The sequence below is a fragment of the Hordeum vulgare genome, chromosome 5H, assembly GCF_904849725.1.
Source record: "Hordeum vulgare subsp. vulgare chromosome 5H, MorexV3_pseudomolecules_assembly, whole genome shotgun sequence".
In the NCBI taxonomy this organism is placed as follows: Eukaryota; Viridiplantae; Streptophyta; class Magnoliopsida; order Poales; family Poaceae; genus Hordeum; species Hordeum vulgare.
The window spans coordinates 531,289,110-531,306,056 of NC_058522.1; the positions used below are offsets into that span (position 1 = coordinate 531,289,110).

Here is a 16,947-nt window from a genome sequence, read left to right on the forward strand (position 1 = left end):
AAAACCAGGATAGATTCAAAAGGAAAGTACATTTGGAAAATTTGGAGAGAAAATGGAAGCGTTGGGGATCTTGAAAAGAAAATAATGTACTTACTGTTTTTGCGGCATTCAGTTCAGAAGGTTACTCATAGGAGCCAAATGGGATAGACGGTTACATCTTATGAGTAGGTTGATGCATATTAACCTCCCTAATAAACCAGAAACACTGCGTTAGAAACTTTTGGCGTCAGATGTATACTCAGTGAAGTCTACGTATACATAAATGATAAACACCACTCTCTACATATTTGGAAAATAAAGGTTTCCTTCAAGATAAAAATCTTTATGTGGTTTGAACACAAACAGATGATTCTTACTAAAGATAATCTTATAAAACGCAATTGAGAGGGTAGCAAACTGTACTATATTTGTGACAATGATGAGTCAATCCAACATTTGTTTATTGACTATCCTTTTGTCAGGCTACTGTGGCGGACGGTTCAGGTAGCTTTTAACCTTAGTCTTCCCGATAACATTCCCACATTATTTGGGACTTGGCTAAACAGGTTAGAGTCTAAGTTTGCGGCACATAGTTAAGTTGGAGTATGCACATTACTTTGGTCCATATGGATCTATCAAATGATGTCACTTTTAATACATGTAATATCATAATTTTTTTGCAGGTTATCTAAAAGGCAACTACGTGGAACCATACGTGTTTGTTACTCAGTTTTGTGGAACCCAATGAACAGGGACGATTCTAGGGGGGGGGGGGGGGGGGGGGGGTGGGGGGGGACAACGGGGGGTAGCCCCCCCTAACAAATTGATTTTTCTACTATAATAATGGTTGTTGTAGCTAATTTTTTTACTTCATATGAACTTTGCCCCCTCGATGAACAAACTTGCCCCCCTATGCTTGCATGTGGGCTTCGTCCCTGCCAATGAACACATGACTTATGGCTGCAACCTATGAAAGATGGTAGCACGGGATATCTATAACCGATTTGAATAGCGGTCCAACAATAGAAAAGGTGGTCACGCATATAGTTCTATGGTTAGCCGGTTGGGACTTCTACTATATCTCGTTATGTTTATCTAGAAACGAGACTTTGTATGATATTGCACACTTATGTTGAATCTTTCTTAAAGAATATATGACTGCATGCATCATTTTGTGGTAGAGACAGGGATACTCCTCCTTTTCAAAAACTAATAAAATAAATTGGTGAAGGTAAACATTGGTAAAGAAAAACTGTAATTTCAGTACTTCTCTTTCAGCAAACCAAAACGTGAGGTCAAGCACCAACCAGTATAACTTGGATGCTCCAGTAAGCCGAACGCCAGATCAATTCATTGCCTCAGATTCCAAATTCAAAACAAATCTAAACAAGAGCATGTATATACATTAGTTATCTAGACGGTGGGAACTATTTTAATACCAGTCATATATGTACATTGCGACGTGTCCATTCACCATTGACGTGTAGTTCAAGATTATGTTTCCCAATTGAAAATAAGTCACTTAATGGTACTAGTTTATACTAAAGCATACACGTATGATCTAAAAAGGGCAGACAAGTCTTTGGCAAAAACTAGCCAACCATTGCATCTCTAAATCACTAGTGGGGACGGGGCCTTTAGCCCCGGCCCGTAAGGGGCTTTAGTCCCGGTTCACCAACCGGGACTAAAGGGACGGGACTAAAGGCCTAACCTTTCGTCCCGACCCTCTTACAAGCCGGGACTAAAGGTGCTCCACGTGGGCGCCTCGTAGCGCCCCAGGGGCAGGCCCTTTAGTCCCGGTTCGTTACACGGACCGGGACTAAAGATTTTTCAGATTTTGCTGGTTTTTGGATTATTTTTGAATGAAATTATTTTTGGGTTTTAGGGTTTTAGGGTTTAGGTGTTCGGGAGATTAACGTGATGCCTCGTTTGGTGTTCGGGAATTAGTTTTCATATAATTTAAATAGAAATAATTATGCATATATATAAGATTAACTTATCTTACAAGCGATCATATATATACACAATTATATGGAGATCTGAATTATCGGGACTAGAGCCCGTCTATTCGATTACATGGACGAACATCAGTAATGGCCCTTAGCTACACTAAATCGTCCTTTGTCTTCTATAGCTTCCGTCCTCAGAAATCCCGCAAGCTCCTCTGCAACAGCAATCGCGCGTTGCTCTGGTAGGACCTTCGTCCTCATGGTCGTGTGCTATATAAGAAGAGGAGATGAATATGAATATCAATCATGATAACAAAGAATGACGGGTAAAAATAGAGGTGTGAATGTTCATTGCTTACGTCGAATCTGTGATCCTTGAACTCAGAGGTAAACGTGCGAATGGTCTCGCAAACACAGTATCCGCATAGATGCGTTCCCCGTGGCCGCTGGTCGCACTTTACGAGAATAGAATATATATAATCAAAATAATAATCTAGCATCATAAATGTATTGAAAATTAATAGAATTATATCATACTACTACTTACCTGAGCCGCTCTAAAGGTCAGCTTCTCAGGAAAGTTACCGGGAGTCACGCACTTGAACCGCTTCCAAACCCTGCCCGACAAGGATAATGATTTGCTAAGTTTTTCATTAATTGATATATCAGAAAATCATCGAAAGAGACCGATAGAGCGCAAGAGTGATTCAAATTACCCTTGGAGCATGTCCTGCAGGCTTTGGAACTGTTTCAAGGGTCTCGATAATGGGTCGAAGGCATCAACTCTTCCCTTATCAATTTGAATGTCTAACAGAATCCAATGGAAGCTGCACATGTGTGTGTGTGTCTATATATATATATATATATATATATATATATATATATATATATATATATATATATATATATATATATATATATATATGTCAGTAACTTATCAATTACACTTATAAGTGAATGGACACAACAGAGTAAAGACCCTCACCTGAAGTTGTATGGAAACAGTATGTGGTCACAGAAATTTTGATCTGTTAGAAACCTTAGAAGGTTTTCCTCCGTCTCCTTGGGTTTGTGAGTTAGCGTCGCTATATATATTTTATCTGGGTCAATAAACCCAATATTTAGGATGCTCTTACTTTTACACTCCAGAATCTTCATTCTGCATAATAGAGTACAAGTTATATATAGACAATGAATTGAAATAACTAAACAAGTTATATGTAGACAACGAATTGAAAAACTTACAGAAAATAGCAACTCATAAGAGATTTGTCGAGGGCGTCGCCATTGTACATCTGAAAGAGTTCATCAAAGTCGATATGGATTTCTTCGGAGCGGTCGTAGTACTCCCGTGAGACACTCAGCATGATCATCGTTCTCCCATTCTTTGATTCACTTAAGTACCATTTATGCAAGTAACGCATATTTGTTGGGAGATCATCTTTGCTGACCAAAGGCTTGCCCATGACAAACTGTGGCTTAGGGGCTACCACAGCCTTGGGTATCCTGTCGTCTTGGGAAGCCAGCAAATCTTCAACCGAGATACCACATTCATCCGCCAACTCCTTTGCTCTTTCAAAAGCTTGCCCCTGCACCGGAGGGGGAACATTCTCGGTTAACACATTGAGGGGTGAGATCGACTGTTTGGCCTGTTGTCCAAGCTGAGGAACGTCTGATTTTTTCTTGCTTGTAGTTGAACTTGATTTTCTCCCACTTGCACTTGCACGTGAGCTGCTCTTTTTCACTCCCTTCTGCAATGTGCGTGTATAGTCATCAGGCTTATAGTGTAAGTCATACTGTGATGGAAGGGTTATGAAGTCTTTTGCCCATGCTATTTGGTTCTCGGTGTATTCCGGGCGGGGCTCGGGTTCCTTCCTTTTCATCTGCGCATCATGCTGTTCCTTTGCTATCCTGGCGTTTTCCTCGGGGTACGATCATTAGGTCTGATAGGAAGATTAGCATGAGGTACCTTTGGGAGGGGCGACAGTTTGCGCTTTGGGGAGCTCCGTCGCTTAGAAATCATCGACGGAGCGTTCTTGCTGGCACGCTTCCGCTTAGTATCATGTGCGGGCGGCGGAGGAGACGGACGACCCAGGTCCGGCGGCGGTGATCGAGATGGACTCGTGTTGTGCTGGCCGACGTCATGTGGAGGGCTTGGATGTAATGGAGGTGTAAGTGACCTGCGACGACTCGGAGGCGGTGTTGTCCTTGGGGCCGAGCCTGGAAGCTTGATGTAGTTTTTGTCCCATAGGATGACTCCACCCAGTACTTCTCCGAGTGTCCTCTCATCTTCAGGTCCAGCTATGTCGAGCTCCATATCATTAAACCCTGTCATGATTTCATCCACCCCGACTTTAGCAAAGCCAGCTGGAATCTCACGGCCATGCCAGCGTGCATCAGGGCCAGAAGGTAAAGCTTGTCCGCCGGCCACCTTCATGGATATGTGCTTGAATTTCTGATGGAGTTCACATGATGTTGACTCCTTGATTCCATCCACGGGGTAGCCGGGACCGCCCTCTATCATTCTTCGTTCATCGTCGGGCGGGGCCTAAGATTCAGCCACGCTGCTTTTCCGCTTAGATGGGGCGCCGGTAATATCAAGTGCAGGATCTTCCTGGCGCGGTACTCCTCTGAGCTCATCAATCTGCTTCTGTTGCTCGTTAATGCTGGCAAGCAACTGGTTGAACTTGTCATTCTCCTCATCCTACTGCCGCTTCTTTGCTCTCTCTCGGCTTCTGTAAGTGTCTTGGTCTCTGGCAAACCCAAGCCATCACGGGTAAGAAGGACCGAAGCCTCGTGTTCGGCCTCCATGTTCGTCATTGCCGAGGACCAGTGTGAGCAAATCTTTATCTCTATCTGCAGTGAACTTTCTTTGTCCCTCCTTAATTTCTTTCACTATCCTTTTCCAATTCTCCCTGGGTATCCTAAGCTCGTCATTGCAGATGAGGTCCCCTGTTGTTCCGTTGTACGACCCACCATGCGCAAGGAACCAATTTCTTGCTCTCAATTCCCACTCATCACGGAGTGGTTCAGGTACGATGCCTTTATCTATCAGATCTTGCTCTTTCTTATCCCACTTTGGGATGGCAGTCTCATAGCCCCCTGGCCCCAGCTTGTGGTGATATTTCTTCTTGTCGGCATTTATCTTGTTCTTTTCTGATAATGCCTGGGCATCTTCTGACTCCTTGTACTCTTGAAATGCCTTCCAGTGATTCGCCTGCTTGGCTAGATACCCCACGAATACTGGCACTTTCTTTGTCTTCAGATAGTTTTTCCATAGCTTCTTCTTCCAGCTACGGAACAGTTCGACCATCTTCTTCAGAGTCCACTGCTTGACTTTGGCCCTCAGTTTGTCTGCGGCGTCTTCATTCTCACATTCTGGCAGGTTGAAATGTGACATAAGATCATTCCAAAGATTATCTTTGTACCTTTCGGCGACATAGTCACTATCGGCTGCCCCTTTGCGCTTGTTCCACTCCCGAACGCTGATCGGGATGTGATCCCTAACGAGAACTCCGCGTTGCTTCTTGAATGTGTCAGCAGCATTCTTACGAAGCTTGGGTTCGCCCGTAGGAAATATCACCTCAAATGTGTAATGCGTCCGTGCATCCAACTTTCTAGTCGGGCCTCGTCTCGTAGTTTTGCTCGATGTGGAGGCCTAAGAGGGAGAAACATTCGTCAAATGAATGTATATGTATACAATATAGAGCTATCTCCAATATTTTTCACATATTACAAGTGATTGTCGAACTTCATATGTATACCTCGCCGGACTTCTCCTCTTCACCGGCTTCTCCATCAGTGGAGCTATCACCTTCTCCGTCATTGGACCTATCTCCTGCCCCATCGGCTTCATCTTCGTGTCGCTCGACCTCTATTCCAACGTCCTGGTTTAGATATGACGACGGAGATGCAGCTGGTTCAACGTCGGGGCCGTCTTTGATTATATCTTCGAGAAGTTCTTCCTCTTCGAGGTTCCTGATATGTGGATCCATAGTTCTGCAAAAAACGGATTCTCTTAACCTTTGTACCAAAAAAGAATTATTCTATCAGGAACTCCGTTCCAAAACAACTTAAGTCCCGGGTCGTGGCTCCACCCGGGACTCCTAGATTTCTGCATAGTATTCAAAGTAGGAGTACTTTTCCAATTTGAGCATTCAATAAGCAAAACCAAATCGCAAAATAAAGTAGTATTCAAATTAGCATGCATTCAATTATAAGCTAATACATCATCACTTTTGTCCGTACATCGTCGAATATTATCACTAATACTCCTCGAATACTATCATACATATAGCATCACTCATACATCTAGAACCGTAGCGCCCGACGGGTATCGACACGGGCGGTGGACACCCAAAGAGAAGGAACCATCACAGGATCATAGCTCCAGTGAGATCCCCGAAGAACCTGCCAGGTATGCTCGAACCTGCCCTCCAACGCAACCATGTAGCGACGGACGTGCTCATCCTCCTCGCTGACACGGTGACGTACCACCTCCGCGGTGTCCGGAAGCCTCGGCACCCTCACTGGCCCACGCGACCGCCACCAAACAAGGATCGGGTCAACGACGGGCTGGCTCCTCACCAACCTACGCCCCCCGGAAGGTAGCACCTCCCAATACCAGCCGGGTGGAGCCCAGTCCCGGACAGGGCCCCTCTGATCAAGCAGGTGTCCTCCGCCGAGTCAACGACGAGGATGCGGGATAGGCATCGTAAAATGAACTAAAAAAATAAACTAGTTCTATTAATTTTCTTGCTAAAAATAAACTATTAACACTTAAGCATATACAATAGCAAAATTAAACTATTAACACTTAAGCATATACAATAGCAAAAGTAAGCAATAATCTAAGAAACACTATTAACACTTAAGCATATACACTATACAATAGCAAAATTAAATGACAAAAAAACATTTCTTCTTCTTGTCACCCTAAACTAATTTTTCCTCTTCTTCTATTTCTCCTCTTCTTCTACTTATTCTTCTACTTCTACTTCTCCTCTTCTTGTAGTACTTCTCCTCTGCTCTTCTTCTACTTCTCCTCTCCTCCTCTTCTAATTTTTTCTCTTCTTCTACTTCTTCTCTTCTTCTATTTTTCCTCTTCTTCTCCTCTCCTCCTCTTCTTATTCTCCTTTTTCTTCTTTTCTTCTCCTCCTCTTCTTATTTTCATTTTTCCTAATCTTATTTTCTTATTTTTGTTCATATTTCTTCTTCTTATAACCCTAACCTAATTCTAAATATTACTAACCCTAATAATCTACTCCCTCCGTTCCTAAATATAAGTCTTTATAGAGATTTCATTAAGGGACTACATACGGATGTATATAGACATGTTTTAGAGTGTAGATTCACTCATTTTACTCCGTATGTAGACCCTTAGTGAAATCTCCTTAAGGACTTATATTTAGGAATGGAGGGAGTAGCACAAAAATACTAACAATAGGAATTAATTGACAAAAAAAATATTTTTCTTTTTCTTCTTTTCTTCTCCTTTTTCTTCCTTTCTTCTCCTTTTTCTTCTTCTCTTCTCCTTTTTCTTCTTTTCTTCTACTGGCCGGAGTGTTGGGGAGGAGGGGGCGGGGGGCTTACCGGCCGTAGGTGTCGACGGCGCGCGGCGAGGAGGACGGCGAGGAGTACGGCGCGGCGGCGAGGAGGACGGCCGATGGCAGGCGGCGGCGAGAAGGACGGCGGGCAGCCTGACGGCGTCGTCGAGTTCGTCGCTGTGCCGCGTCGGGCAGGAGAACGAGAGGAAGAAGAAGAGAAATGGACGATTTGGGTTGGAAATTTTCGAAGTCCCGCTTATATAGGTGGATCTATTGTCCCGGTGCGTGGCTCGAGCCGGGACTAAAGACCCCCTTTAGTCCCGGGTGGAGCCACGACCCGGGACTAAAGGCCTCTTTTCGGGCAGACCAAGAGGTGGGAAGCAGGGGGTCTTTAGTCCCGGGGCGTGGCTCCACCCGGGACTAAAGGGGGTCTTTAGTCCCGGGGCGTGGCTCCACCCGGGACTAAAGCCCCTCCTCGGCTGCATGATAAGTTTAGTCTCACCTCGCCCAGCGAGGGGGACTAACACTTGTTTATAAGCCCCGTCGCAGCTTGTCCATCGAGCTCCTCTCTAAAGCAGGCTTACGGGCCTAAAGTTACTGAAAATTGAAACTATATTCAAAATTGTGGAGAAAATTCAATCTGAATTCAAAGTTAGTTCACTTTGAATTCAGGTTGAATTTTGTCTATGATTTCTCATATAGTTTCAATTTTTTTCTATTTTCAGAATTAATTATTTTGACTATCCAAACTATTAACTTATTTTGTTATTTTCAATTAAAAACTATGTTTATTAAAAATTCTTTTTTGCATATTTGAGAATTTGACAAAACTATGATAATGAAAAGTGTTTGAAATTGAATAAATAATTCAAAACTATTTTATATTTTCATAATTAATAATTTTGACTATCCAAACTAGTATCTATTTTGTTATTTTCAATTAAAAACTATGTTTATTAAAAATTCTTTTTGCATATTTGAGAATTTGACAAAACTATGATAATGAAAAGTGTTTCAAATTGAATAAATAATGCAAAAATATTTTCTATTTTCATAATTAATAATTTTGACTATCCAAACTATTATCTATTTTGTTATGTTCAATTAAAAACTATGTTTATTAAAAATTCTTTTTGCATATTTGAGAATTTGACAAAACTATGATAATGAAAAGTGTTTCAAATTGAATAAATAATGCAAAACTATTTTTTAATTTCATAATTAATATTTTTTACTATCCAAACTATTATCTATTTTTTTATTTTCAATTAAAAACTATCTTTATTAAAAATTCTTTTTGCATATTTGAGAATTTGACAAAACTATGATAATGAAAAGTGTTTCAAATTGAATAAATAATGCAAAACTATTTTTTATTTTCATAATTAATAATTTTGACTATCCAAACTATTATCTATTTTGTTTTTTTCAATTAAAAACTATGTTTATTAAAAATTCTTTTTGCATATTTGAGAATTTGACAAAACTATGATAATGAAAAGTGTTTCAAATTGAATAAATAATGCAAAACTATTTGAGAATTTGACTATCCAAACTTTTATCTCTCGAAGTAGCAGGGTTTCGAACGAGAACTCATCTCTTACAAAGGGATTTCATTTTTTTGAACTTATTTGAACTCCATACTTTTTGTGTGTTCACAATGCACCATTCAAAAGCACATCACAAAATTTCAACAATTTGTGACTTCATTTGGTATATTTCGTGCATTTACTTATTTTTTTGAGCTAGTTGACCCTGAAATTGAAAAGCACTACAAATGAACTCTGAAAATGTTTAAAGTTGGCATGCTATCATCATTTCACCCACATAGCATGTGTTAAAAAGTTGAGAGGGCTACGACAAAAACTGGATGCAGTTCGTGTACAAAACGGACAATCTCTCTCGAAGTAGCAGGGTTTCAAACGAGAACTCATCTCCTACAAAGGGATTTCATTTTTTTGAACTTATTTGAACTCCATACTTTTTGTGTGTTCAAAATGCACCATTCAAAGGCACATCACAAAATTTCAACAATTTCTGACTTCATTTGGTGTATTTCGTGCATTTACTTATTTTTTTTGAGCTAGTTGACCCTGAAATTGAAAAGCACTAGAAATAAACTCTAAAATTGTTGAAAGTTGACATGGTATCATCATTCCACCCACATAACATGTGCTAAAAAGTTGAGAGGGTTGCGGCAAAAACTGGATGCACATCGTGTACAAAATAGACAATCTCTTTCGAAGTATTATGGCTTCATACGAAAACTCATCTCTTAGAAAGGGATTTTATTTTTTTTGAACTTATTTGAACTCCAGACTTTTTTTGTGTTCAAAATGCACCATTGAAAGACACATCATCAATTTCCAACTATTTCTGATTTCAGTTGGTATTTTTCATGCATTTACTGATTTTTTTGAGTTAAATGACCCTTTAGTTGAAAAACACTACAAATAAACTGTGAAAAGGTTGAAAGTTGGCTTGGTATCATCATTTCAACCACATAGCATGTGCTAAAAAGTTGGGAGGGTTGCGGAAAAAACTGGATGCACATCATAAACAAAACAAACAATCTCTTTCGAAGTATTAGGGTTTCATACGAAAACTCATCTGTTACAAAGGGATTTCATTTTTTTGAACTTATTCAAACTTCAAACTTTTTGTGTGTTCAAAATGCACCATTTAAAGGCACATCATCATTTTTCAACTATTTCCGACTTCATTTGGTATTTTTCATGCATTTACTGATTTTATTTGAGCTAAATGACTCTTAAACTGAAAAGCAATACAAATGAATTCTAAAAAGGTTGAAAGTTGGCATGGTATCATCATTTCACCCACATACCATGTGCTAAAAAGTCGAGAGGGTTGCGGAAAAAACTGGATGCACATCGTGTACCTAACAGACAATCTCTTTCGAAGTATTAGGGTTTCATACGAAAATTCATCTCTTACAAAGGGATTTCCTTTTTTGAACTTATTTGAACTCCAGACTTTTTGTGTGTTCAAAATGCACCATTGAAAGACACAACATCTATTTTCAACTATTTCTGACTTCATTTGGTATTTTTCATGCATTTACTGATTTTATTTGAGCTAAATGACCCATAAATTGAAAAGCACTACAAATGAACTCTGAAAAGGTTGAAAGTTGGCATGATATCATCACTTCACCCACATAGCATGTGCTAAAAATTTGAGAGGGTTGCGGCAAAAACGGGACGCACTTCGTGTACAAAACGGACAATTTCTTTCGAAGTATCACGGTTTCATACGAAAACTCATCTTTTACAAAGGGATTTCATTTTTTTGAACTTATTTGAACTCCAGAATTTGCGTGTGTTCAAAATGCACCATTCAAAGACACGTCATCAATTTTTAACCATTTCTGACTTCATTTGGTATTTTTCATGCATTTACTAATTTTTTGGGTGCTAAATGATCCTTAAATTGAAAAACACTACAAATGAACTCTGGAAAGGTTGAAAGTTGCTATGGTATCATCATTTCACCCACATAGTATATGCTAAAAAGTTGAAAGGGTTGCGGCAAAAACTGGATGCACTTCGTGTACAAAACGAACAATCTTTTTCAAAGTATGAGGGTTTCATACGAAACCTCATCTGTTACAAAGGGATTTCATTTTTTGAACTTATTTGAACTCCAGACTTTTTGTGTGTTCAAAATGCAACATTCATAGCCACATCATGAATATTCAACTATTTCTGACTCCATTTGGTATTTTTCATGCATTTACTGATTTTTTGAGCTAAATGACCTTTAAATTGAAAAAGCACTACAAATTAACTCCGAAAAGATTGAAAGTTTGCATGGTATCATCATTTCACCAACATAGCATGTGCTAAAAAGTTGAGAGGGTTGCGGCAAAAACTTGATGCACTTCGTGTACAAAACGGACAATTTCTTTTGAAGTATCAGGGTTTCATACGAAAACTCATTTGTTATAAAGGGATTTCATTTTTGAACTTATTTAAACTCCAGATTTTTGTGTGTTCAAAATGCACCATTCAAAGCCACATCATCAATTTTTCAACTATTCAACTCATATGTTACAAAGGGAAAATATGACTATCATAAAATAGATGAAACAAGAAATGCAATATAGAGATGAGACGACAAAAGACATGTACACATATGAACGAGCCGACGCTGAAACATGCCGCCCGCCGCCGCCGCAGCCGACCTGCCAAACTACCATGGAGCCACCCATGGCCGGAACAACAACCACGCTGAGTCACTGCCCAACTCACGCCGTCCAACGAGCTCCAAGCATCGAAGCCGTCGGACTCGCACTCGTGCCACCAGACAGATGTCCCCAACGCCACCACCAAGCCGTCTGAAGCTACCCCAGTTCGCACCGCCACCGCCGCCACCACACCGCGGCTACCTCTACCCAACACCAAGGAAGAATTAGCCGACTGCAACCCAAGCCATCTTTAGCCCGCGCGGCCCGCCATGGTGGCCGCGAGATCTCGGTCATCCTGCGTCAAGACCACCAAATCGGGCACCACCCCCGCAACACACGACCACCAGGAGGCCTGTACGTAGCCAGCGTAGGGAGGTCGCCTCGCACCACCATGGTGGCCGCCGCGTTAGATCTGAGGAGACCGAACCGCAGCAGACCCAACCAAAGGGGCCGACTGAGCACACTCATCCCCGCTGCCATGCAGCAGTTGCGCCACCAACGTGCACTTACACCACTACTGCAGTCAGGAGACGCCGCGCCGCTCCCGTACCAACATGGTGCCTCCACCTGCCGAGGGAGGAGGAAGGACTCCTACCAGCGTCGATGCCGGCTGGGCTTCACCCGACCGCGCCCTCTGCGGTGGCGAGGGGGAAGGGAGGGAGGCGGAGGAAGGGGCGGTGTTGGGTCGTCCGTCCGCTGGCGGGAGCCGGGCGAGCGAGCGGGATTTCGTTTGTGTGAGAGTGTCGATTAGAAAATGCTATCCAAATGGTAAAGAAGAATGGTTGCTCCTTTTGTTGATCCTTCTAATCAACCTCCACCCCATGCGGAAAAGGAAGGTTAGATATTTTGACTTTCTTGCGTTGTCTATGATTATCAAGAGTGTTGATGCCATCGTGTTCAATGTATTTTTCTCTACGACACCTCCAATGGAGCTTGGGAGGCTCTTGAAATATTGCATGAAGGCAATTCAAATCTCAAAACCTACAACTTCACCGTCTTGAAGAGCAAGATGGACTTGTTTGCAATGAGGAACATTGCAACAAGAACCGACATCTTTACAAGACTCAACGATCTAGCATTTGCATTGAAGGGATATGGCATCACCTTGTCCCCGCAAGATGTCATCAAGTAGAAATTCCTAACGGACGTCACACCAACTTACCTTGATATGGCATTCAATATCCAACAAAGAACCGATCATGCAAAGATATTTCGAGACGATATGAAAATTATGTTCCCATATTAAAAAAATCACTATAATCTAAAAAGAGTGCACAAGTGTATGGTAAATATTAGCCAACCATTGCATCTCTACATGTGTGCCGGGAAAGAACCGAAATGAAATAGTGTGTGAATTCCCTCTCCGGTTATGATCTACCGGACAACCATTATTCTTTTCCACGTGTGCACCTTCTTCTCCATTTTTGATCCCGCTACAACGAATATCCTTCTTGTCCATGCTAGGTCCTTCATTCATAAGTACAACAAAAGTATCTAACTTAGTCAACATCATATGTTCACGAACATTAGAAGGATTTCCAAGAAACGAAAGTACCTGGTAATTTAATTGGCGTGGGCGAGCTCTAATAACTGATCCAGTATGTATAACAACTGGGGCTCTGGGTGTAACAATGGTGTTGATGTCCTCATCAGCAGGGCCACTTGCCATGAGGTGGCGTGAAGGTCCACCTCATGCTTGATCCAACGCTGCAGTCGTGAGTGCCTGGAGTGCTTTTGAAGAACCGCAACGGGATGCGGGGGTACCGAATGATATGCCATTGACGGCTATCGAATCATGACCCCGTGCGCTATCGCGCTAAAGCGTGAAGAACCTCGAGCTGGCAGAGCGTCGGTGTCCAATGGCGCGTCGTGCAGCCACGTCGAGTCTTCGGCGGGTGAAGCTGAGTGAAACGAAGAGGATATCGCCGACGATTGTCATCATGATGACGGAAAGAATGGAAATTCCAAATGTGCCAGATTTCGCTAGACGTGCTTCCCCCAAGGTGGTCGTCAACTGTCGTGGGAATGAACCTGACAATAGTACCAGGGGTACGAACGAGGGACAAAGCCTAGCTACAGCGCATTGTTACACTCGGATGTACGAGTTCAGGCCCCACTCGGGAGTGGTAAAGACCCTGCGTCTCGAGCCCGGAGGCTGGTGTGAGAATACAGAATGCTCAAACCTTGTCCAGAAGCTCGGGTGCGGCTTATATAAAGTGCGCTACAACTGGCGAGCGACATTACGAGGGTGAGACATTGATGTCCATATGGCGCCTTAGGTGGACTGTGGAATGCAGGTCCATGGCCCTACCCCTAATGTACAACCCCATCATCCGGGTCTATTCGCTTACTAGCAAAGTGTCTGTGTGTTGCTACGGAGGCAACAGAAAATAACTTGCTCATATGTTACTATATGAACAATAGAAAGTAAACATAATTTCTAAAATAAGTTTAATTGTTTTGTACTATTAATCATCAGTTATGTGCAATGGCAACCTAGGCTACGACATAATTACTCAATGCAATAATATAGACAAAATGATAATATCAATTAAGACTTGTTGAGCTCAGTTCCTATTTCTTGTGCTTTATTAAAAAAAATGTCCAAATACTCCTATGATGATTCGCCATGCTAGTTGCTCAATGCTTGTAGGTTTCTGCTCGTTCTAACATTGCAATGCATCCGGTTCTACTAGTAATACAAGTAGTAAATGTCACACTACGTAATTGACCTGATAAATCCGTGTCATCTGATTACACATAACTTGACTTTTTTGGATGCAGTTTGTAAAAGTTTTTGGCATAACTAGCGGTGCGAAATATCTTTGGTTTATCACGATCACGCTCCACCATTACAGATTTACAATAGATCCAATGTTAATTATCATGTTCTACTAATTTAGTACTCCCTCCGTCCGAAAATACTTGTCCTAGAGATGAATGTATCTAGATTTATTTTAGTTATAGATACATCAATTATATTCATTTCTAGGACAAGTATTTCCGAACGGAGGAAGTACATTACAAGGACTTTTTCTGCTAATATAATTTTTTCATACTGTCTTTTTAGAAAGACACGTGCATATAATTATTACGTACAATCAAACGCTATTTAAACAACTTGAATGTGTAAAATGCCAAGCTAGCCACCTAGGAAAAATCGACGGCGTGAGGCGTGAGCTCTAGGGCGCCGGTGGCCATAGGTCCGAGCGGCCAGCGGTGCTCACGGCCAATGTTCAAGAGGGCACCTGCGGGCAACGGAGGGAGTAGATCTTTTATATATAATAGTAGAGATATGTGACTGAAACGTATATATGTGCACAACATCTATCCTGTTATTGTTGATCTCGATCATATAAGATAACATTTTATTAGAAAGTAATCAATGCGACGCACATCAAAAGAATGGAAGGTGCGGTCAGAAGTAAGTACATCAAGATGAGTCCGAATAAAACCAAAAAGGAGATAAAAATACAACCAATCCGACTGGAAATAAACACAAAAGTCTCGCCCTTATCGGATGTTTCCTCAGAAAATGATGATGATATCATCAGTTGAACTTGCTGCAGAGCTTGCGGACCTCTCCCTGTGTGCCGGTGAGCACGTTGACCTCCCCGAGCTTCACGAGCGCCTGCGGGAAGAGCCAACGGAAATGGTCGGTATTGGCGAGCCTGTCGACCATCCAACGCGTGGAGCCGTCGCCGTAGAGGTTTTGGTCGACCATGAGCGCGCCGCGGCGGCGCTGCAACATCTTGTAGAAGCTGTTGTCCAGCTTGGACGCGCTGGACCGGTCGTCTAGAAACACGATGTTGTTATCGGATGATGCCGTGTTAGGGCACACATACGTCTTGTATATGGACGCTAGCTCCGGGTCCATGCTCGGGTCCGTTGCACCAGCCTTGCCGCCGTAGCTGTAAAGACGACTCTTCTTGATCATGCTGCAGTGAGTGACTCCAACCGTGTGCGCGCCCAGCAGAACGACCATGTCGTCCGAGCTGAGGCCGAGGGTGCGGAAGAAAGCAGCTGCCTGCGGGGCCGTGAAATCTGGCCCCGGAAGGTTTACGTCGGTGGCTATGGACCGCCGGCGGTCCCTGCGTCCGGTGCGCACCGCGTATCCTTGTCCCGTGGATGCATTGACGGCGTCCCTGGTTGCGAGGATCTCGATGTCGGAGCAGGATACCACGCCGGGGCACCGCCTCTCAAGTTCCATCTTGATGGTGGCGATGAGATCGTAGCCCTTCACGCTCAGGTTTGGTGATGCCGTCTTCTCTGTGCCGGTGCCGTCGATCAGCAGCCCGCCATCGCAGCCCTATACACGTATATATAGTCCAACAGATTAGTTTTCCGTTTTGAAATAAGGAAAAAAACCGGATTTGTTAGTCGATCTATCTGTGGATGTGCTGTAGAAGATTTAATGGCGCGCACGTATGAATCAAACAGCACATTAGTATAATATAATGACTACTGTACTATAATACTCCTATACACAATACATACATTGACGCCGCACTCGTGGAACAGCAAGCGTAGGAGGTGGGCGACGATGGCGCTGTCCTGGGCGAAGCGGGCCTTGACGATACCACGGACCACCGCCTCCACGTCGTTGCCACGGCACTTGCCAGTGTAGAACCCATTCTGCAGCTGCGCCTGGCCGTCGGTCGCAAGCCCAAGCACGGCGACGGCGAGCACCACCACTAGCACTGCTGCCTTTGTATGCTCCATCGTTACCTAGCTAGCTAGATAATTGCTACCCTTGGTGCTTGAGCTCTATGAGGTGTGAGAAGCAATGTGATTATGTCTATCCTATTTATACTATAGGTTAGGGGAGGACACGGTCTCCTTGAAGTTGTCGGATGTTTGGTCGTGGAGATCACGTACGTAGATTCCATTCTTTCTCAATTAAGCAAGTGGGTATGTGCTAGCTGCTGCCCCTTGCTCGAAATTAGTACTATAATATTGTGGTTTGATTTCGGGACCTTTGGAGGCATCCTGATTTTTGTTGGCAAGGATGTCAACCATGATATCCAGTGTGGTATACGGTGTCTCTTCGATAGTGTTTCCTTTAAAAACAGAACTGACTAAGAATTAATTGTTTGTCTTGAAAGTTACATATAAGAGTACCAATCAAAAGAGTATGTCCCTCACCATTGTCAATGTTTCAAATATAACATTCAAAAGTTGCACAAGGCATTAAAAATGATACCACTTGTATGCAATTATCTAGCTTGATTACAGCTAGTCTTAGTTTGATTTGACCCAGAAATTG

General features: G+C 42.5%; 1 protein-coding gene across 1 annotated transcript; it reads right to left on the minus strand.

Moving 5' to 3' along the window:
* Positions 1-15,021: 15,021 nt before the first annotated feature.
* On the minus strand, positions 15,022-16,441 carry LOC123398436 (peroxidase 57-like). The gene is made up of 2 exons (XM_045092906.1): positions 16,179-16,441; positions 15,022-15,990 (listed from the first exon to the last, which is right to left on the minus strand). The coding sequence occupies exons 1-2, from the start codon at positions 16,401-16,403 to the stop codon at positions 15,232-15,234; spliced, it is 984 nt and encodes a 327-aa protein (XP_044948841.1). The 5' UTR covers positions 16,404-16,441; the 3' UTR covers positions 15,022-15,231.
* Positions 16,442-16,947: the final 506 nt, after the last annotated feature.

Coding starts and splice junctions, on each gene's coding strand:
- LOC123398436 (XM_045092906.1), bottom strand. CDS start 16,403: ATGGAGCATACAAAGGCAGCAGTGCTAGTGGTGGTGCTCGCCGTCGCC. Junction 15,991..16,178: donor TCCACGAGTGCGGCGTCAAT/GTATGTATTGTG, acceptor ATACGTGTATAG/GGCTGCGATGGCGGGCTGCT.